This window comes from Astyanax mexicanus, chromosome 21 (genome assembly GCF_023375975.1).
Source record: "Astyanax mexicanus isolate ESR-SI-001 chromosome 21, AstMex3_surface, whole genome shotgun sequence".
Classification (NCBI taxonomy): domain Eukaryota; kingdom Metazoa; phylum Chordata; class Actinopteri; order Characiformes; family Acestrorhamphidae; genus Astyanax; species Astyanax mexicanus.
Genome location: NC_064428.1, coordinates 34,746,800 through 34,768,358, shown reverse-complemented (window position 1 = coordinate 34,768,358; position 21,559 = coordinate 34,746,800). Strand labels below are relative to the sequence as shown.

The 21,559-nt window shown below is 35.9% G+C and overlaps 1 protein-coding gene across 1 annotated transcript in view; it reads left to right on the top strand.

Annotated features, from left to right (window-relative positions):
• LOC103032576 (uncharacterized) overlaps positions 1 to 21,559 on the top strand; it is a 57,666-nt gene that overhangs the window by 15,767 nt on the left and 20,340 nt on the right. Inside the window, exons 8-10 of the mRNA XM_049469486.1 lie at positions 2,055 to 2,102; positions 4,323 to 4,997; positions 6,276 to 6,817. Coding sequence (XP_049325443.1) covers positions 2,055 to 2,102; positions 4,323 to 4,997; positions 6,276 to 6,817 — 1,265 coding nt within the window. The remainder of the gene's footprint in view (positions 1 to 2,054; positions 2,103 to 4,322; positions 4,998 to 6,275; positions 6,818 to 21,559) is intronic.

Here is a 21,559-nt window from a genome sequence, read left to right as displayed (position 1 = left end):
GCAGATATATGAGGTTTTAGCGCCATCTAGTGGGAGAAGTGTACTTTGTAAATGACACAGAGTTGAGATAAAAATAAGGCCTAGACCAAAGACACAGCAAATAACCAAAATAATCTGTTGATGAACTCAACAACATTTTTATTTACAGCAAATAAATATGAACAAATATGAACCAGAATTAACATATAAATCAGTGAATATATATGTATATATTTTTATTTAAAAATGTATTGGGGTATTCATTTTGTATTGGTTTAGACTGTTTTCAGGTTTTTTACACAGTCTATGATAGCATGGGATTATCCTGCTTGGAGCTGTTAGTTCATAATGTTTTGATTGTTGAAAATAAGGTGTGTTTTATACTACTAATTATGTTATTAAGGAACAATAGATTAAGATGTTAATTTACTGAATATGTTTTGTTGATCATTAATGCATAAACATCCCCACCCCCCTCCCAATAAAACTCTCTCTCTGATTCTACTTTTGATTTCAGCTCATGAGATGAACAACAGGAGATGGCGTCCAGCAGTGGTAAGTGTCCAGTTACTGAATAAAAATAGATGTGGGTTACGCCGTGCAGCGTTTTTTCACATTAAATTAATTTAAAAAGATCAGGAAAATAAAACACGTGTCCGGTAACTAAGCGGATCAGCTCCACGTCTTGTTTATTTACAGGTTAGTTTATTATAACAGGCGGATCTGGACAGATCTGATCATACTGGGGCGAGTCTCCACCACAAATCCTCCGTAAAGCTGTTTTCTTCGTTAAAAAGTTCGTAAGAATGATCGTTAATTACGAAGCGTTTCTGAAAACCTCCGAAATCAAAGTAAACGATGTGAATTCGCTGCGAAATGAACGAAAAACCCAAACTATCCGTTATTTACAAACTACTTCTACAACTGGATTTACCTGCAGTTCATCACAGAAACGACAGGGGCCGCCAAATCTCGAGAAAAGGGATCCGCATAAACCATATAATAATAATAATAATAATAATAATAATAATAATAATAATAATAATAATAATAATAATAATAATAATAATAATAATAATAATAATAATCTAATTTAACGCATTTTTATTTATTTGAAAAAATATTAACACATCATATACCATTTACAGGGACACTCTTCTCTTCATTTAAATTACTATTTATTTACTAAATTTAAGATGTTAAAAACTTGTTTCATTTCCATGTCAAACATGCAGAATGAAGTTTGTTTTCTGAAAAAAAATGTATTTACTTTAATTTACATTAATGTACATTATAAAAGTCAGTGTAATTTACTTTTGCAAAAGACTGAATAAAAATAATATTAAATTAAAGTTATTATTAAGTTATTAAGTTATTAAATATAAATTATTATTTTCACCCAGGAAATTAACACATGCTAAAACCTACAGAATTTAACCAAGGTTTGTGACCTTGAGGTACATTTTATTTTAATAGAGCAGTCCTGTGCATGTATTTGTTCATTTTACAACAGTTAAGAACATCCCTTCAGAATCAGTATTGGTACTATTACAAAAACACATTTAAATGCGTTTTGAGATGAAATAAAGAAACAGTGTGTTTTAATCAATGTTTGAGATTTGCTTCTCCTTAATAATCAATGCATTGATCATTGCACAACAAGCCAAAATATTGGTGAAGTTTTTTGTATGTTAGCCAGCACACAACTAAACACAATGGATGTTATAGTCAGCAAAGGTTTTTGACATCATGTCTATTTATTATAAAATAAGTCGTAATGTACTGTAATTATCGTGATATATTTCAAGTATAAAATAGTCATACACTGCAGAATATGAATTAGAAAATCTTATAGCTAATAGCTAATAGCTAATATTTCAACAGCAAAATAGCTAGTATTAATGTTGGCGTATTTACAGTTTTGGTGTTGGTTGGGATGTTAGCAGATTTACAGTGAGTAGATACCTAATGTAACATATTACTGTACTCTAAGGCTTTGCATATGAGACATCACATATATGTAACATTAACACAGCAAAAAAAAAAAAAACATGTATATTATGTTTGTGCCACAGATCCATGTCGACCTGGAAGGAGACATGGTCTCTTCTCACCACTACTTAGTAAGTTACACTGCATTCATATTTCTCTGGAGTTTCTACAAAAACTAAAATCAAAATAAAATAATGGTCACTCGTTATTAAATTTAATATTTGTGTAGCATTTTTTACAAATGATGTTTTCGCAAAGCAGCTTTACAGAAATGTGATCGCAGGACAAATAATCAGAAAAAACATTAAACATTCAATACAGAACCTCTAGTGAGCAACAGAGGCAAGCATTCACATAGCTTAACTTTTTCCACATTTTGTTACAAAACAGCCTTATTCCAAATTGTATTAAATTAATCTCTTTCCTCAAAATTCTACACAAAATGCCCCATTATGGCCATATGAAAAAAGTTCTTGAGAGTTTTGAAAATGTATTAAAATAAAAAAAAAAACAAAGAAATGATATTTACATAAGTATTCACAGCCTTTGCTTAATACTTTGTAGAACCACCTTTGGCAGCAGCTTGGCACACCTCTCTTTAGGCAGTTTTGCCCATTCTTCTTTGCAGTACCTCTAAAGCTCCATCAGGCTGGATGGGAGACTCCCGTGCACAGCCATTTTCAGATCTCTCCAGAGGTGTTCAATCGGATTCAAGTCTGGGCTCTGGCTGGGCCACTCCAGGACATTCACAGAGTGGTCCTGAAGCCACTCCTTTGAGATCTTGGCTGTATGCTTCGGATCATTGTCCTGCTGAAAAATGAACCGTCACCCCAGTCTGAGGTCAAGAGCGTGCTGGAGCAGGTTTTCATCCAGGATGTGTCTGTACATTGCTGCAGTCATCTTTCCCTCTATCCTGACTAGTCTGCCAGTTCCTGCAGCTGAAAAACATCCCCATAGCATGACGCTGCCACCACTGTGCTTGACTGTAGGGATGGTATTGGCCTCGTGATGAGCAGTGCCTCAATTCCTCCAAACATGACGCCTGGCATTCACACCAAAGAGTTCAATCTTTGTCTCATCAGACCAGAAAATTTTGTTTCTCATGGTTTGGCAAATTCCAGACGGGGTGCCTTGTGCCTTTTACTAAGGAGTGGCTTTCGCCATACAGATTGGTGGATTGCTGAAGAGAGGGATGTCCTTCTGCAAGGTTCTCCTCTCTTCACGGAGGAACGCTGGGGCATCGGGTTCTTGATCACCTCCCTGACCAAGGCCCTTCTCCCTCGATCGCTCAATTTAGACGGCCGGCCAGCTCTAGGAAGAGTCCTGGTGGTTCCAAACTTCTTCCATGTACGAATGATGGAGGTCACTGTGCTCATTCTGACCTTCAAAGCAGCAGACATTTTTCTGTATCCTTTCCCAGATTTGTGCCTCGAGACCATTTTGTCTTAGAGGTCAACAGAAAATTCCCTTGACTTCATGCTTGGTGTTTGCGCTCTGACATGCAGTCAACTGTGGGACCTTATAAAGGCAGGTGTGTGCCTTTCCACATCGTGTCCAATCAACTGGATTTACCACAGGTGGACTCCATTTAAGCTGTAGAAACATCTCAAGGATGATCAGTGGAAACAGGATGCACCTGAGCTCAATTTTGAGCTTCATGGCAAAGGCTGTGAATACTTATGAAATGTGATTTCTTAGATTTTTATTTTTAATACATTTCAAGAACTCTCAAGAAAACTTTTTTCACATGGTCATAATGGGGTGTTTTGTGTAGATTGTTAAGGAAATAAATTAATATAATACAATTTGGAATAAGGCTGTAATGTAACAAAATGTGGAAAAACTGAAGCGCTGTAAATACTTTCCAGATGCGCTGTATAAGGGGGGACCATCCAAACCACTGGTCAGACAACTTTTAAAATGCTCACTTTCACAAACTTCAGGGATGCAGACATGTTTTTTGTAGGCAGTGACTTCCTTTGTGGTGTCAACCACAGTCCCAAATAGTCTCCATTTGTGGACTGTTTGCCTTCAAACTAGCTCTAGTCCACAGCTCCAAATGAGCAAGGACTCTAATCTAGCCATTATGACAGTTTTACATATATTTTAATCTAGTATTGTTAGATTTAACTAAGCTACTAATACAGTTTATATCTGATATATAAATTAGGACTTGTTTATTGTTGGGGTCTAAAGACTAAAATGGACTGGCATAATATATGCTAAATCATAATTTCTGATACCTTTGGATTTTTTTAATACATTATTTATATCATTAAATCATTGATATTTTTGCGCGTTTCCTGTTCTAAGTTGGACTAACATGTTCAAGCTTGTTTTGTCTCATTCAGTGTCTTGGAGGTTGAACTTTGTGCTGTGTGGGACTGATCAAGCACAGAAAGCCTCTATATCAGATCTCATACTGGGCCAGAGCCAGCGCAGGCCCAAGCCCAGTCTGGAGCCCAGCTTCATATGTGTGACGAGACATGGAGTAGTGTCTGAACGCTCAGTTACCCTGGTGGAGATGCCGGCTCTTTACAACACTCAAGAGAATGATGCAAAGTGTACAGCTCTCCGCTGTGTCTCTGTCTGTGATTCTGGAGTCAGTGCTTTCCTCTTAATCATTTCTCTTGGTCTCCTCACTGATGAAAACCGAAGAGAAATTGAAAAAATCCAGAAAATCTTCGGCTCCAGAGTCAAAGATAATCTAATAGTTATTTTTAAAATGCCCAATATGGAACAGGCTGCTTTTATTAAAGGTGACACAGAACTCTGGAACTTTCTTGCTATGTGCAATTATAGACATGTAATTGTGGAAACAGAGATGGGGAAATCCTTTGAGAAAGCAGGTGAAGAGCTTCTGGCAGAAATTACAAAATTGATCGAAGCACAGCCCTATACTCTTCTCATGTTTGTGATGGCTCAGGAAGAAAGAGCCTGGTGTGAAGCGAACGCAAAGTATAAAGAAGAGCTGAGCAAACATAAGAAGGAAATTCAGGAGTTAAAGAAGCAGCTAAAAGCACAAGGTAGGTGTTTTAACTTCAAGTATGACTTTTACATTTATTTTCATCCAGTAGGGGTGGGCAATATGGCCCTAAAATAATATCACGATATTTCATGGTATTTCCGCAATAACGATACTCTTGGTGATATGATGAAATACTGAATTTAAAAAATGATTTCAAGAATACACCACTGCACCAAAATGAGTGTTAAATTTTCTTATTGCATACGATATGATATGGCGCACCCTTAACTGAGATTTAAAAAATTACAAGAAATGAATCAGTAACCAGAAATTAATCAGTAATTAATCATTAATTTGTAGCAGAAGTCAATGATCCAGAATGTCATGGTACTAATAATGCGCTCTACATATCTCCATATATCCAGGATTAACGTAAAATAAATGATAATTGACAGATATAATCTTTAGTAGATATAAAATGGGAAATGAGAGCAGTGTGAATTTTTCTTTTGCTAAAAACAGCAAAAAAGTAGTACCCTGATGTGATAATTTGGTGTGGGCGATATGGCACGATATTTCAGGGTATAATATCGTTCACCATATTGAAACAATTTGGCGATATTATCGCGAACGATACGATATGGCACACCCCTATCATCCAACAGTTGGATACTGGATTAACACAAAATATTATATATATTTAGAAGCATCTTATTGCATCACAGGTGTATAGTAAAAACAGCAACTAGTCATGCAGACTGCTTCTACAAACATTAGTGAAAGAATGGTTTGCTCTCAGGATCTGAGTGGACTCCAGCACTGTGGTACCATGATAGGATGCTTCAGCTGTCATGACGTTTCCTCACTACTAAATATTCAACAAGCAACTCTCAGTGATATTATAACACAGTTGAAGCAGCTGGGAACGACAGAAACCCACGCTGTCAGCAAAAAATAGCAGAGCGTGTTCAGCGGATGCTAAGGAGCATAGTGCATAGATGCAATACCGTGTTTATCCTGTATAAGTGAATGGGGCGACCAAACATGTGCACATCTGCAGCTGCTGCTGTACCCTTTAAAATAATGTTTAGTTACAAGGACTCCAAACAAGATGGCCCAACAAAAGAAGTTTGTTTTGAATGCTTTGAATTTCTTACATTTAGCTGTGCAGTATTGTTGGGCAGCAGACTGGATAGCAGTAGATGATATAAGGCTCATTACAATCAGAAGAGACATGCGACTTTTATTTTTTTAGAGACTTGAGACCTGAATTGGACTTGAATGAACGTAAACATCTCTGATATAACGTGCTGACTAGTGCAAATGTTATTTTCAGGTAATGAAGAGGAAGCACAAGTTTCCAGTTGCTTAAGGATAGTATTAATTGGAAAGGCTGGAAATGGAAAGAGTGCAACAGGAAACACCATCCTGGGAAGAAAGGAATTTGCTACTGGAGCCAGTATGAACTCTGTAACAAAAATTTGCAAGAAAGGAGTCGGTGAAGTACTGGGAAGGACAGTTGCTGTAGTTGACACTCCAGGTCTCTATGATACCTCACTGTCAACGGTAAACATACAGGAAGAAATTGTGAAGTGCATCTTGATGTCAGCACCTGGACCTCATGCTTTCATCATAGTACTGAGTGTGGGAAGAGTCACCAAAGACGACGTGGAAACTTTAGATCTGATCAAAACTATCTTTGGTCCAAAGGCTGCAATGTTCAGTATAGTGCTGTTCACTAGAGGAGATGACCTGGAAGATCAGACAATAAAGGAGTATGTAGAGACCTGTACCATCGAGCCAATCAAGAAACTGCTCAGAGACTGTGGCGACAGATTCATAGTATTTAATAACAGAGAAAAACAAGACCGCACCCAAGTTTGTGAGCTTCTGACACAGATTGAAATGGTGAAGACATCCAACCCATCATGTCAGTTCTTTACAAACAACATGTTCCAAGAGGCAGAACTGTCCATCAAAAAGAAAATCAAGGAAATTCTTAGAGAAAAAGAGAAGGAGATTGAAGCTGAAAAGGAGAAACTGAAAACCAAATACAGGCAGGAGATGGAACAGATGAAGAAAAGACTGGAGGAAGAAAAACAAAAGGCTGCCAAAGAAAAACAGCAGATCAGAGAAAAGATGGAAGCTCTCAAGAAGGAGTTGGAAGAAAAATATGAAAGAGAGAAGAAAAATGAAACAGCAGAACGAGAAATTAAACGACTGCAGGAAAGAGAATATGAGATAATGAGACAATGGCAGGAGGATATTAAAAAGATAGAGGCAGAAATCATGGCTAGAGAGGAGAGAGAGAAGACAGAACTCAAAAGGAAACATCATCAGGAATTGGAGGACATGAAGAAAACACATGAAGCTGAAGTCAGAAAACTGGTTGTGCAATTTAGTGAGTTCACTGATAGCAAAGAACAACTGCATGGGGAAACGGAAATGTACCAAAAACAGTGTGAGCTTTTGGAACATATCCAACAATTCAATGAAAGTGAGGGTGGAGCAGATGTTGTGTTACTAAGAAGCAAAAAATGTACCATCCTTTGAGATGTAGTAGGACTGATGCTGCAGCAAATGTTCATAAAGTGCCAGACTTTGTGCAAGGAAACATGCCAAAGGTGAAGGGAAGGGAGAGACATTTTGGGCTGGAGTTCAGGTGGCTTCTGCTTGTAGTAGGAAGCCAGACCAGAACTGCCAAAAAGAAGGAAGCAAAGGGGCAGATAAGTAAAGAGGGCGTGTAATGGGACAACACCAAGCCTCTGAGCTGAAAATTGGCATCCTAGGTGGTGGGGGGCTGGAAGGTGGCAGTTTGTGGAACATCATCTTTAGTTATTTCATAAACCATCAAAAAAATAATGATAATATTCTATTTTAGAAGTGCAACATAACGCATTTGCTCATTACATTTAAAGAGCATTATAGATCCAAGCTTTTAAACTGTCCTTGCCTTCCCTCTTTAGTTTGCATAGACATTTCCATTTTAAATGAGCTTTGGCCCAGAGAAGATGGCACTATATTGTATTGGATGGTGTTGACATATGGCTTATTCTTTCTAGATGCGGCACGACAAACTGTGTTCTATTGCATCTGTTTATTATAAGAACCTCTTACTCTCTCAGCCTTTTGTGGGCTGCTCCTAATTTGTTTGAAATGTATTATTGCCATCAAGTTCTAATTGATGTGATGTTTTTTTTATGAAATGGTAAAACCTCAGGTAGGTGTTCTATGCTCTATTGGAATAAAATATGGGTTTCTATGGGAGTTCTTAGTTAGATTGTTACATTCTACACAGCATTCAACATTTCTAGAATTGAGGTTGTAATATAACTATTAATTATCCAAGTCTTGTGTTGCTTATTTAATTGTTTATTTATATTTGTTTTAATTTAGTTTAAGAAAATGAGATTGCCTGGCACTTTAGATTTTAGAATTTGTCATTGCCAACCAATTCAGTAATGTGATTTATTATTTTTAATCTATTCTTTCTCTCTCTTGCATCTTGACTATTGTTAATAAAATAGTATATTTTTTATATCATTCTCTGCCTCTTATTGATTGTTTTGTTACAATCAGGGTCTGTGAAGGGTAAGGGCTTTATATTCTTGTTAGGGTTTTTGCACCTTTTTTTTAACGGGAGTGATGTAGTCAATAAGAGTAAGAAGAAGAAAAAAATTATAAAGGAAGTACATTTTGCTTAAAATCATTGCGTGTGGAAGAGCTCCAACCATTCAAAGCCTTTAAACAAACATTGATTCAGTGTCAGTATTTCAGGCTAACCTCCACCTATTGGGCAAGGTTAAAGAAAGGTTGTTTTACAGGTTGTTTTCCATAATAATCATTAAATGTTTAACGCTTATTCTATGTTCTTTTTCATCAGTAAGTAATACAGTATTTCAATAAATCTTAACTGAAGTCAACACAATATTAGTGGGGAAATGGGTTTAAAACTAGAACAGAGATGTACGGATATGTGAAGGTATTGCGCCATCTATTGGGAGAATTGTGATTTCGAAATGAAACAGAAACAGACACGCCAACTGAGAAAAATCTGCGTAAACTGTTGATAAACTAAACAATACTGTTATTTAAAGCAAATAAATATGAATATTTTACATATAAGTTAGCAAACAACCACTGAGTGAAAAAGGCAAAGACAATTAGGGGTTTTAGACGTATTTTAAAAGTATATAAACACATGATATCTGCTACAAACACTGTTTAAATCATTTTTAATAATTAATTAGGGACGATATTTTGCTTTTAAAAAATACGAGGTATTTTATATATAAATAACTATAGAATAAATATATACAAATAAATGCGATTTTTTTTGTAGAACATTAATTGCAAACATTTACTCATTTACCAAGACATATAAACAACCCCAAAAACCTATATGACTAATCATCTTTCATTCCAGTTCAACCCATGTGTTTTACAATTAAACCAAGTCCAACTGGACCATCCAAGACACAACTAGGCGGTTTTATATAGGGGGTTATTTATATTTAAACACCACTCCCCCATCCAACCCCGACATACTCTCTCTGTGATTCTACTTTTGATTTCAGCTCATGAGATGAAGAACAGGAGATGGCGTCCAGCAGTGGTAAGTATCCAGTTACTTAATATAAAAATAGATGTGTGGATCGCGTCGTGTTGCTTTTCCCTTTTAACTGTTTAAAATGGTTTTAAATGTATTTTTTTCTATTTACCAAGCAGTTTAGGCCGTGTTTACAGTATAGTGTATATAGAATAGCTACAACGGGCGACCGTTGAGTCAAGTTATCCGCGCTTTGACGCTTCACGGTCTAGTTATTCGCGCTTTAAATGTAGGTGCGCGTGTTCTCTTGATATAACGGTAAATGAACGTGCAGCTTGAAAGCACGCTGAAACACGCGCACACATACCTAGGATTAGTCCCAGTTGCATACTAAACATAGCACAAAAAGTAAGGAACTTGGTGGTTTGGTGGATTTGGTATGTCTTTGTTGTATCATTGCTTTTTGGCAACAACTCTTATACCATTGGAACGCCTGGTAATTTCTCCTTTAACTGGAGCCACAGTACAGCTGAGTAGTACAGCTGAGGATGTGGGTTGCAAAAGTTTTGCCAAATTTCTGGTACACTATATACACTTGTTTTGAGCTTCTGGTACTCCCAGGTCCTGCATCTTATTGACATCTGATTAGCAGCTACTGTGATCATGGGCTCTGCTACAGTGGTCAGTAGGTTCTGCTCCAAGAATCAGCATCATGCCACGTTTGGCTGGTCTGGATATAGGACCTGTGGGATGGGGCCATTTCAAGCTGGTGTTCCTTAAAACCAAGTTGCGGTGTTGTGCCGAATTCAGCACCCCCGCCAGGAACAGCGGCCCCTTTTAGGAGCGCGCGCTATGTCGCTTGAATCGAAACCTAAGATAATCCGCTGATATGTGTTTGTTTATTTTGACCAATTAAACATGAATACGTCTCATTTCACTAATCAATAACCCGAGAGAAGGTGCTTTTAGTGGCGAGGGTGCTAACCAATCATGAAAAGCAGGTGACATGTTTATTTTTCATTACCTTTTACCAGTCTGTAGCTTAGTGCAGCATGGGTAATTCTAAGTAAAGTCAAAGCCAAACAGACGGTACTTTGGATGGTAATGCATGTCTGTTTTATTTTCTGACATTAAAAAATAAGCAAAGAACACAACGAAGCAAACTAAATAAACCAGAAACTTACTAACACGGCAGGACTTTGACTACATGCAATGATACATTAAATTTTTTACAAGTTTTAACACGCCAGGGACCAAGATAATAAAGTCCAAACACAGAGACTGAGGGTCAGACCAAGACATGGGCTAAGGTGTGACAGCGGGGCTGCTCAATTCGGCACAGCAGTGTTATTTTAGCGTGAGCCCTGGTACCAGTATCTCCAAACTGAAGGCCAAGATCCAGAGACAGTCCGGGAAGACGACCACACCCCAAGAAGATCATCAAAACAACAAACGAGTCAATGACCGGTTTTTCATTGGCACAACTCACATACCGCTCTGCTCAGCATATACATGTTCCTTACAAATATGGCTCCATTTAAAAAAGAAATATTTTTGCTGATACAACAAAGAAATACTCTAATAATCTACCAAACACAAACTCCCTTACTTTTTGCGCTGTGTTTGTAAAGGAAATGCCAAACGGTGAATGTACTGCAGAACCGTCTACTAAGTTTTTACAAATAATTTAAAAACATAGTTTTCACTTTAGAACATTCCTTAATGTTATTGCCTGGGATGTGGTCATTTTTTATCTGTTCTCTACCTAGTCTGGTGTGTGGTGTGTGTGTGTCTCCTCTGTGTTTAATTTAGGCTGCTTCCTGATTTACCGTTATATCAAGCGTACACGCGCATTTAGATTTAAAGCCCTGATGACCTGGCCAGGAATAATCGGAATGCCGATAGCTTGATTCAAGAAAACAGGCGTATCTATTAATAGGATAAAGCTCACCATACTAGAGCGAGTTCCACCAAGGCTTACATAATGGTGTGTACTTTTTAAAATATTTTAAAAAAGGATCGTTAATTACGTAGCGCTTCCAAAAATCTCCGGAATTAAAGTACAATGTGAATTCGCTCCGAAATCAACGACTAACCCAAACTATCTATCCGTTATTCACAAACTAGTTCTGCAACTGGATTTACCTGCAGTTCATCACATAAACGCCAGGGGGAAGAAGGGATCCGCATGAAACAACTAAACAAAATAATAATATTATTAATTATAATACAATTCGTAATGCAAATTCTTTAGCATGAATATATATTATTATTATTATTATTATTATTATTATTATTATCAACAACAAAAACAACAGCAACAATAATAATAATAATAATAATAATAATAAAACTCAAACATATTAGCAAAATGCTATATTAAACATATGATTCAAAACACTATATATAATATTTATATTATATTAGACAAAGACCTAACTGGCACTTTGGACATAGCTGCCATTACCTTTGGTCTCTACAGTTTAGACTGTTCAGACTCTGTTTGTGAAATCGGCAACATGGCGGGCAGGTCTGACTTCTGTTCTACAGAATGAGAGCGCATGGATAAGCCGTTTATTGCAGAAAGTAAACCTGGATTTGTTTTTGAAAGATGCCTACCAAAAGCCCATATATAATTGCAAGAATTAATGAAACTTTACACTAAATAAAGCAAAAAAAACGTATAAATTCTAAGAATCAAAAGTTGTAATTTTCTAAGAATGTTCTGCAAAGCAATCATTTTGCCACATCAAAAAATAACAGATATTGTATGTTTTTGGCACAGGTCTTACACTACCTCGAAGGAGGCAAAGTTGGGATGGAACACCTCTAATTAGTAAGTTACACTGCATTGTTACTCTCTGGAATTACTACATTGCATTATTTGTAATATGTGTCCAGGTCTTTCACTCTGAGTCTGAATTTTTACAGACAAAAATGTATGCCAGCTTTTAAAAACATGGTAATGTTGTCTTCCACACATGAAACAGTGACCTGTGAGATGTGTGTCTCCTGCATTGAATACGGACGAGATATCTGCCAGAGTCACTTGTCTGTTCACTGAGGGTCACAATCATTACCCACTGCACGGTCCATGATGGTGGTAATTTATTTTTTGACTTGTTCCCAGTACTGTAAAGTTATCTTGTATATGGGAAGGAAGTGCCAATGGAGGTGCTCCTGACTCAAGGTGGTCAGGTAATGCTTTCAGTTTGTATAACCATCCATAAAATACTTTCAGCAATATTTTATATTGTTAAAATATTCAGATAGTTAAAAAAAAAAGTAGTGATACAACCTAGTAATGTGTCCCATGACTACGGGGAAGTAGCACTGCACTAAGCTGTGGGATATGTGTTGGGGGTGGGGGGTGGGTGGGATGGTCTCCTGCATTGAATGTGGATGTGATTTCTGTTAGAATTGCTTATCTGTTCACATGGACAATTCTTGTAAGAAGCCGGCAGTCACATTCACTTTACAGTGGAATATGTCATAGAAGACATTACCACCCACTGCACTGTCCCTGAAATGACGTATTTCTGGTTCACAAGTGACTGTAAAGCATTTGGCTTCTATCGGTGACACACCTCAGGCCTGATTTCCTTTTGCATAAGCCACACTAATGAATTTAGACATAACAAAATATCCATATTCACTATACTTGTGTTGGACACAGATGGACAGATGAAATGTGGACTCCATCTTTCACACAGCTACATACACACTAGTGTAGCACAAATACACTGTGCATGCTAAGAAGTCCAAGTAATTCTGCATTGATGAAAATAAAATGTGTTGTATTTACTCCTAAATTTAAAGACTGTATCAGTTACATACATTTTCTTCATCAAAGATATATTAACAGAAAACACCAATTGAGGAAATCTAAAATTTAAAGCTGAAAACTGGTATGTTCTTATATTAATCAGAGTATTTATCATAAATAGTAAAGTGTTAGTAAAGCTTTATAATTACATTTCAATTTTATTTCGCAGTGCGGCTTGTGCTGGTGGGGAAGAATGGCCAGCTAAACAGAAGAGTGGGAAACTTCATCTTGGGAAGAAATGTGTTCGATCCTGAAAGTCCTCCTTGCCACAGTCAGGGAGCAACAAAAAACTTAAATGGAAAATACATCACACTCATCATAACCCCTGACCTGTTTGATCCTGAGCTCTCTAATGACGAACTGAATGAGCGAGTGTCAGAGTGCATGACTCTGTGTGCTCCTGGACCTCATGTTATAGTTCTGGTCCTTCAGCGAGACGACTTCACTGAAGCAGACAGAAAACAGCTGAATTTTATCTTCAGTTCTTTATCTGAGGAAGCCCGTAAACACACCATAGTTCTGACACAGCCCGGCAGCAGTGTGGATCTAATTAAAGAGACTGTCTCAAATGAGATCATTGCAGAATTTGATAAATGGCATTTTGAGTTTAGTGGATGCAGTCGAACTGCTCTATTGGACCTGATGGAGAAGAGGATAAAAGAGAACAGAGGAAGATGTCTTAAGCAGAAGGAATCTGCGATTACTCCATTTGTAACAGAAGAGCAACAGCATCAACAACCAACAGTGGAGGGTGAAGCTGAACAAGCAGTACGGAAAAAGACAGGCAAGTCACAAAAAGATGCAAAAAAATATATATATACTTTCATGTCATATTTGTTCTCCTCCCCTTGAATTGTTTAAAAGATTAAAAGATTTGGCCACAATTTTGGTCACTCACATTAATATTCTCAAACCAGGAGCCGTATTTGGTTATGAAATACTCTGGGAGAGTGGTGGACCTAATGAAATCTGTGGAAATAGCTACCGACGCATTTGATCTTTACTGTTCAGACTCGGGTTGCTAAATTGACAACTTGGCGGACAGGTCTAGCTTCATTTCTAAAGAACAAAAGCAAATTGAAGCATGGCTCACATCCATAGATAGAAATTAAACTTAAATTTGAACTTGCATAAAGTAAACCTGAAATACTTTTTGAAATAGGCCCACTAAAAGCCCATATTTAATAGTATGAATACATGAATAGACTTCCACAACATTTAAAAAATCTGAAAACTTGACACATTCTAGGAATCAAAAGTTGTCATTTTCTAAGAATGTTCTACCAAACATTATTCACTGCAATTAGACCACAGCAGAAAAATAACAGGTAACTTGTGTTTTTGCCACAGATCTACCACAACCTCGGAGGAGGCGGAGTCTAGATGAACCTCCACGAAGTAAGTTACACTTCTTAATTCTCTGCAATGACTACTTTACATTATTTGTATTTGAATGTATATATTCTGCCCTGCCAAAGCAATGGGTCATTCAGTTTTATGGTTCCATGCAAGTGGAGAAAGGTTAAACATACTGTGGCACAAGGGGAAATCCAGCTGCCGGTGGAAATATCTGATCTCGAAGTCTTTTGTGACGACATGTAAACAGATGAGTACTTGGGCTGTGTCATGGACATGACATCTCTCACTGAGAGCCAAGAAAATGTCTCTGATCCTTCTGGAAGCAGTTTGCCTGAGAAGGGACAAATTCTCAAACACTCTAAGTCTTCATATCTTTGGATAACAATAACATTTCATTACATTATGTGAATTTCTTTTATTTTCTAATTGTACATTTCTAAATCTGACTATTTATCTGTACAATTTTGTTTTTTTTTCCATTCAGTATCTCTGAGATTGAACTTGGTGCTGTGTGGGAATGATAGGGAACAGAAAGCTTCCATATCAGATCTCATACTGGGCCAGAGGCAGCGCAGTTCTGAACTTAGTCTGGAGCCCAGCTTAACATGTGTGAGAAGAGCTGGAGAAGTGTCTGGATGCTCAGTTACCCTGGTAGAGATGCCAGCCCTCTGCAACACACTATTAGAACTAATGGAGGAAGATGTAAAGGATGAAGCTCTTCGCTGTGTCTCTCTCTGTGATCCTGGAGTCAGTGCTTTCCTCTTCATCGTTCCTGTTGGTCCCCTCACTGATGAAGACAAAGGAGAAATGGAGAAGATCCAGAAACTCTTCAGCTCCAGAGTGAAAAATAACCTAATTGTTCTTTTTACAGCACATGCTGTTAGACAGCCTGTGATTGATTTTATTCAACGTGACCCAGAAGTAAGGAATTTTCTTGCTGTGTGTCATGATAGATATATAGTTGTGGAAACAGAAATGGGGAAATCCTCCAAACAAGCAGGTGAAAAGCTGGTGGATGATATTATAAAGAGGATTGAAGCACAGCCCTATTCTCTTCACAAGTATGTAACGGCTCAGGAAGAAAGAGTCAGACGTGAAGTGGAGGAGGAGTATAAAGAAGAGCTAAACAAAAAGGAGAAGGAAATCTTGGAGTTGAAGAAGCAGCTCCAGCAACAAGGTAGGTGCTTTGCCTTTAAGCTATTCCAAACATGAAGTATAAGGAAAATATAAAGGAAAATAAATATAAATAGATTTAGAGTAAATTCAAATAGGTTTTCAATACAGAGTTCATGGCTGGACAGTTGTACCACATGATTTTATGACACTTTAATTGATGACGTTTTTTTAAGAAGCAAGTACATATATAGGAGAGGCACTACATATATCAACTTTTAATGAATTTTAAAAGTTTTTGATTTAAAATAATACAGTCCGACAGAAAATTTAGGCATGACTTCATTGACCCACTGACATAAGCTAATGTTATTTTCAGGTGATGAAGAAGAAGCACATGGTTGCTTAAGGGTGGTGTTGTTTGGAAAGGCTGGAAGTGGAAAGAGTGCAACAGGAAACACTATCCTGGGAAAAAATGAATTTACTACTGCAGCCAGTATGAACTCTGTGACAAAAGTTTGCCAGAAAGGATTCGGTGAAGTACTGGGAAGGACAGTTGCTGTAATTGACACACCAGGTCTCTATGATCCCACACTGTCACCAGAACAAGTCCAGCAAGAAATTGTGAAGTGCATCTTGATGTCAGCACCTGGACCCCATGCTTTCATTATAGTACTGAGTGTGGGAAGAGTCACCAAAGATGATGTGGAAACTTTAGATATGATAAAAACGCTCTTTGGTCCAAAGGCTGCAATGTTTAGTATAGTGTTGTTCACTAGAGGAGATGACCTGGAAAATCAGACAATAAAGGAGTATGTAGAGAACTGTACCATCGAGCCAGTCAGGAAGATGCTCAGAGACTGTGGAGAGAGATTCATGGTGTTTAATAACAAAGAAAAACAAGACCGTACCCAAGTTTCTGAGTTTCTGACACAGGTTGAAGAGATGATTGATTCAAACATATCAAGTCGGTTCTTTACAAACAGCATGTTCCAAGAAGCAGAAACGTCCATCAAAAAGAAAATTAAGGAAATTCTTCAGGAGAAAGAGAAAGAGATTGAGGCTGAAAAGGAGAAACTGAAAACCAAATACAACCAGGTGATGGAAGAGATGAAGAAAAGGCTAGAGGAAGAAAAACAAAAGGTTCATGAAGAAAAACTGCAAATAGAGAAGCATTTCAAAGAAAAGATAGAAGCTCTCAGAAAAGAGTTTAATGAAAAAGCAGAAATGGAGAAGAAGAAACAGGAAATGGAAGACAATGCAAGGGCAAAAAAAGCAAGAATGCAAATGGAAAAATGGCAAAACAAAATTAATGATCTAGAAATGGAGAATAAAAAGCAGAGAGATGAATTTGAAAAACAGCTAAGTGACAGAGATGAGGAGGATAAAAGGAGAGAGGAGAGATACAAACAAGATAAAGAACATTTTCAAATTCAGCAAAAGCAAGCCATGGACAAACTGAGAAAGAGTCAAGAAGAAGACTACAAAAGGAAAAATTTGGAGGAAGATAGAAGGAGACAAGAAGAAGAAGATGAGAGACGTGATTGGGAGAGGAGAATAAAAGAGGCAGAACATGAGAGGAAAGAGATACAAGAGGACCTTAAGCGTAAACTGAGGGAATGGGAAGAAGAGAAGAAAAGGCAGATAAAGGAACGACTGGAAGAGGATCGGCTAAGAAAGCAGAAGCATGCTGAAGAGCTACGATCTAAACAAGAAGAACAAGAAAGAATGAGAGAGACATTTGAAAGAGACATGGAAGAAGAAAGACTTTGGAGAAAGGAGGAGAAACGACAGTGGAGAGAAGAAAGTGAGAGAAAAGACAGAGAGTATGAGAAAAAGAAGCGTACAATGGAAGCACAGATGAAAGAACAGTATGAGCAGATGGAGAAAATGAGGAGGGAAGAACAGGAGAGAAGAAAACAAGAGGACGAAGAAAGAAGAGCTGAAGAAAGAAAACGACTACAGGAAAGAGAGGAAGACATCAAGAGACAATGGAGGGAGGACATTAAGAAGAGAGAGGCAGAAAGTATAGCCAGAGAAGAGAAAGAAAAGAGAGACCATGAGGAAGTAAAAAAGAAACATGATCAAGAAATGAAAGACATAAAGAATAAATATGATGATGTTGCCAGGCAGCAGGCTGAGCAGTTAAATGAGTTCAATGAAAGTAAACAAAAACACTTCCAGGAGCTCACTGAGGAGCATCAGAAAAAGTATGAGCTTCTGAATAATCTCTATAAACTTACAGAGGGTCAGCAAAGTGAGGAAATACAGAAACTACGAGCAGAAATTGACAAACTAAAAAAGAAATCAAACTGTACTATTAGTTGAGAAGTCAGTTGTAATGAATGATGCTGCACCGAAAGCATTTTGATTCATATGATCAATAAAATACAAAAATGAACAGATCCTGGGTAACTGCTTTTACAAAACTTGCTCTTGGTTATATGAAACCTCATTCTCGATAAAGTGATAAAAACATATCATTATTATAGTAATAGGCAAGTGGCTTTTAAGGTGAATTTACGAAATGCAAAAATCTTTTGTTTTACATTTGACATATGCAGACAAATCCGGTGATTATAAATTAATCAATATTGAACTAAACTGGAAATCCGATCGAATAGATTTGGAAAAACTACTTGTTTTTACTGTTTACTGAAAAAAGTAACTGTGTATGTTCCTTCTTTCTTTTATTATTTAATTGTTTTTTTCTCTAATGCTTAAGCAGAATGATTAATCTTCTTAAAATTAAGAAATGTTGATTTGTCTATTTTAAAATAACCCTTAATTTGATATGATTACCATTATAGATGAGTTATGTGTGTTTAAACCAATGTTTTTTAATCATTGTTTAGTCACAAAAACCTTTATTCCAAATATTGTCTGTTTCAATGACATAGGTAAAAGTGTGGTCTGGGGTGAAGGTGGGGTGCCAGCCTCTTTGGTAGACTTTAATGGTGTCAATATAGAAACTGACACCATTAAACTGAAATCTCAACAAATCTTTAAGTTTTTACTAAATGTATTTGATGATTACTTAAAGATTTGGTAAAATCAAATCACAGAGAGCAACACTAGAGATATGTTTAATAGTGAAAGTAAGAGCATTTTCACATACACAATGCAGTGAAGGGAACTTAAGGGATTGCGACTAAACAGCTGTGTAGCCTTAAGAAAATTACCAGTGAGGCAAACCAGCAAAAACAGCTTCAGTTTAACAGGGAGCAAAAATATTGAACTCTTAGAGTAATGGAAGAAGGTCATGTGAAGGTCTGATGAATCTAGATTACCCTGTTCCAGAGTAATGGAGCATCAGGATAAAAGAGAGGCGGCTGAAGTGATGCACCCACCATGCCTAGTGCCTACCTTACAAGCCTGTGGTGACAGAGCTATGATCTTAAGTTGCTGCTGACTATCTGAATATACTGAATGGCCAGTTTTATTATTTTATTATAATTATTAAACAGTAACATTGAACATATTTTAAACATTGTCATTAACTACATATAAGTTATCTTCAAAAAAATGACATTGCTGTAGACTGCAAATGGAATCTTAAATTACAAGTTATATTTTAAGGAAAATGTGTTTAAATAAATACATTTAAATTAATTAATTAAATTACATAAATAAACAAACGTAGAAATGCTGTGCATATTGGCAGGAACTGAGCATGGCTGAATTTGGAGGATATTGGCCTCTGTGTTCTTTTTACCGTTCTGTTTGTTTGTATTGTGTTTTTTTACATACATTTATATTTTTTTCTTGTGTATTCCACAGCCTCATTTCTTGCTTTTCAATAAAGAAATTATTTATAACTAAATAAATAAATAATATTTTTCCGTTAATATTTTTCTCTGTATAATTTAGTAGCGTTGGGGTGCTCTTTTCTTTCTTCCCAATAATAATAATAATAATAAAATATTAAATAATAGCATTATTGTGAGCTTATGCTCACTTATCGTGCTCAGTTTATTGTGAATTACCAAAGAGGGTCCCAGGTTAGTCCTCCCCGCTATTTATATATATATATATGTATGTTTTGTGTGGTTTGTTTGCTAGGCCTATTATTCTATTCTATGAAAATCAGTTAAGTAAAGTGACTTATTCTTTTTATTTTATTTATTTTTTGATTGTATCTCAACTATTAATAAAAGAGTGTATTTTTGACGTCAGTCTCTGCCTCCATATATTTTTATTACGTTTAATTACAGTCAGAATTTGTGAAGATAAAAAAAGTCTTCATCCTCTTTAAATGGTTGTGGTATAGTACATTTTTGTTGGGTAAAAATGGCTATATATTATGTATAATACAATGAAATATAATAAAAATATAATATATGATATAATAAATTAAATTCATTTTATTAAAGACAGCGTTCTTACCTGAAATAAGTGAAGCGTCCACAGAAAACCGAGGGTCTGAGGTAAAATTAGCCAGTTAGCTAACGATTTACCTCAGAACTAAATTCCCGCGCTTTTTGATCTGAACAGCTCGTGACTGCGGCTGCGCAGATCCGCTCTACATTCGATCTACAACTCATTTACTATCCAGTGTTTGTGGGTGAGTATGTTTTATAGATCATTAAATCTGCTGCGCTTGAGATATTTTTGGATTTTTTTTTAACATAATACAGTAGCAGAATAGTGTACTCATTTTTTTTTACAATAATTGAAAATACTAGTATTTTACTACATAATCATAAAATAAACTGAGAAATAATTGCATTACGATAGAACAGTAAAATTCGACATATTTTTATTTTATTCTATTATAGCTTGTACTGTTTTCTTGGCGTTTAGAAAGGATCATTTTACATTACAATAATACTAAGAAGAATAACAACAATAATAATTAAATTAATAATTATTATTATAGCTTGCACTGTGTTCTTGCAGTGTGGAAAAGGATCATTTTACATTACAACAACTTAATATTAATAATAATAATATTAATAATAATAATAATATTGTCATGTAAAATAATTCTTTCTACACTGCAAGGACACAATTACCTTTATTATTATTATTATTATTATTATTATTATTTGAACTGAGTACCCTTTGCCTAAAAGCATTGTGAGTGTAGAAGAATCCCAACCATTCAAAGCCATTAAATTAACGTTATATCAGTTCTGACTGTTAGCCAATGTTAAATAAAGAAACTTAAATAAAAGTTGTTTTTTGTTCGTCAGCATTAAAAGTTTAACGTTTATTCAGTGTTATTTGAGTAATAGTGCTTTTAAATAAATCTGCACTAAAGTCTAGATAATATCACTATAGAAATTAGTGTAGAAATCCAGAAAAAAAGCAAAATATATGAGCTGAAAGTAAAAAAAAAAGTCAATTAAGTATAATAATATGCGTAAACTGTTAATAAACTCAACAACACAATCATTTATAACGAAAATGAAATATTTGTAACATTTTAAAGCAAATAGATAAGAATATTTTACATTAATGATAGAAAACAAACACTGAATACGAGAGACTGAGAAAACAAGAAGTAAAGGCATGACAACCACTATAAATATAGTGTCTTTTATACTATATATATAGTAAAGGCATGACAACCACTATATTTATAGTGTCTTTTATACTATATATATATATATATATATATATGGTAAAGGCATGACAACCACTATATATTGTCTTTTATACTACTGCTTATGTTACTAAATAATAATAATAATAATAATAATAATAATAATAATAATAGACTAAGATGAGATTTTTTTTATTGAATGAGTTTTATTGAACATAATTTATT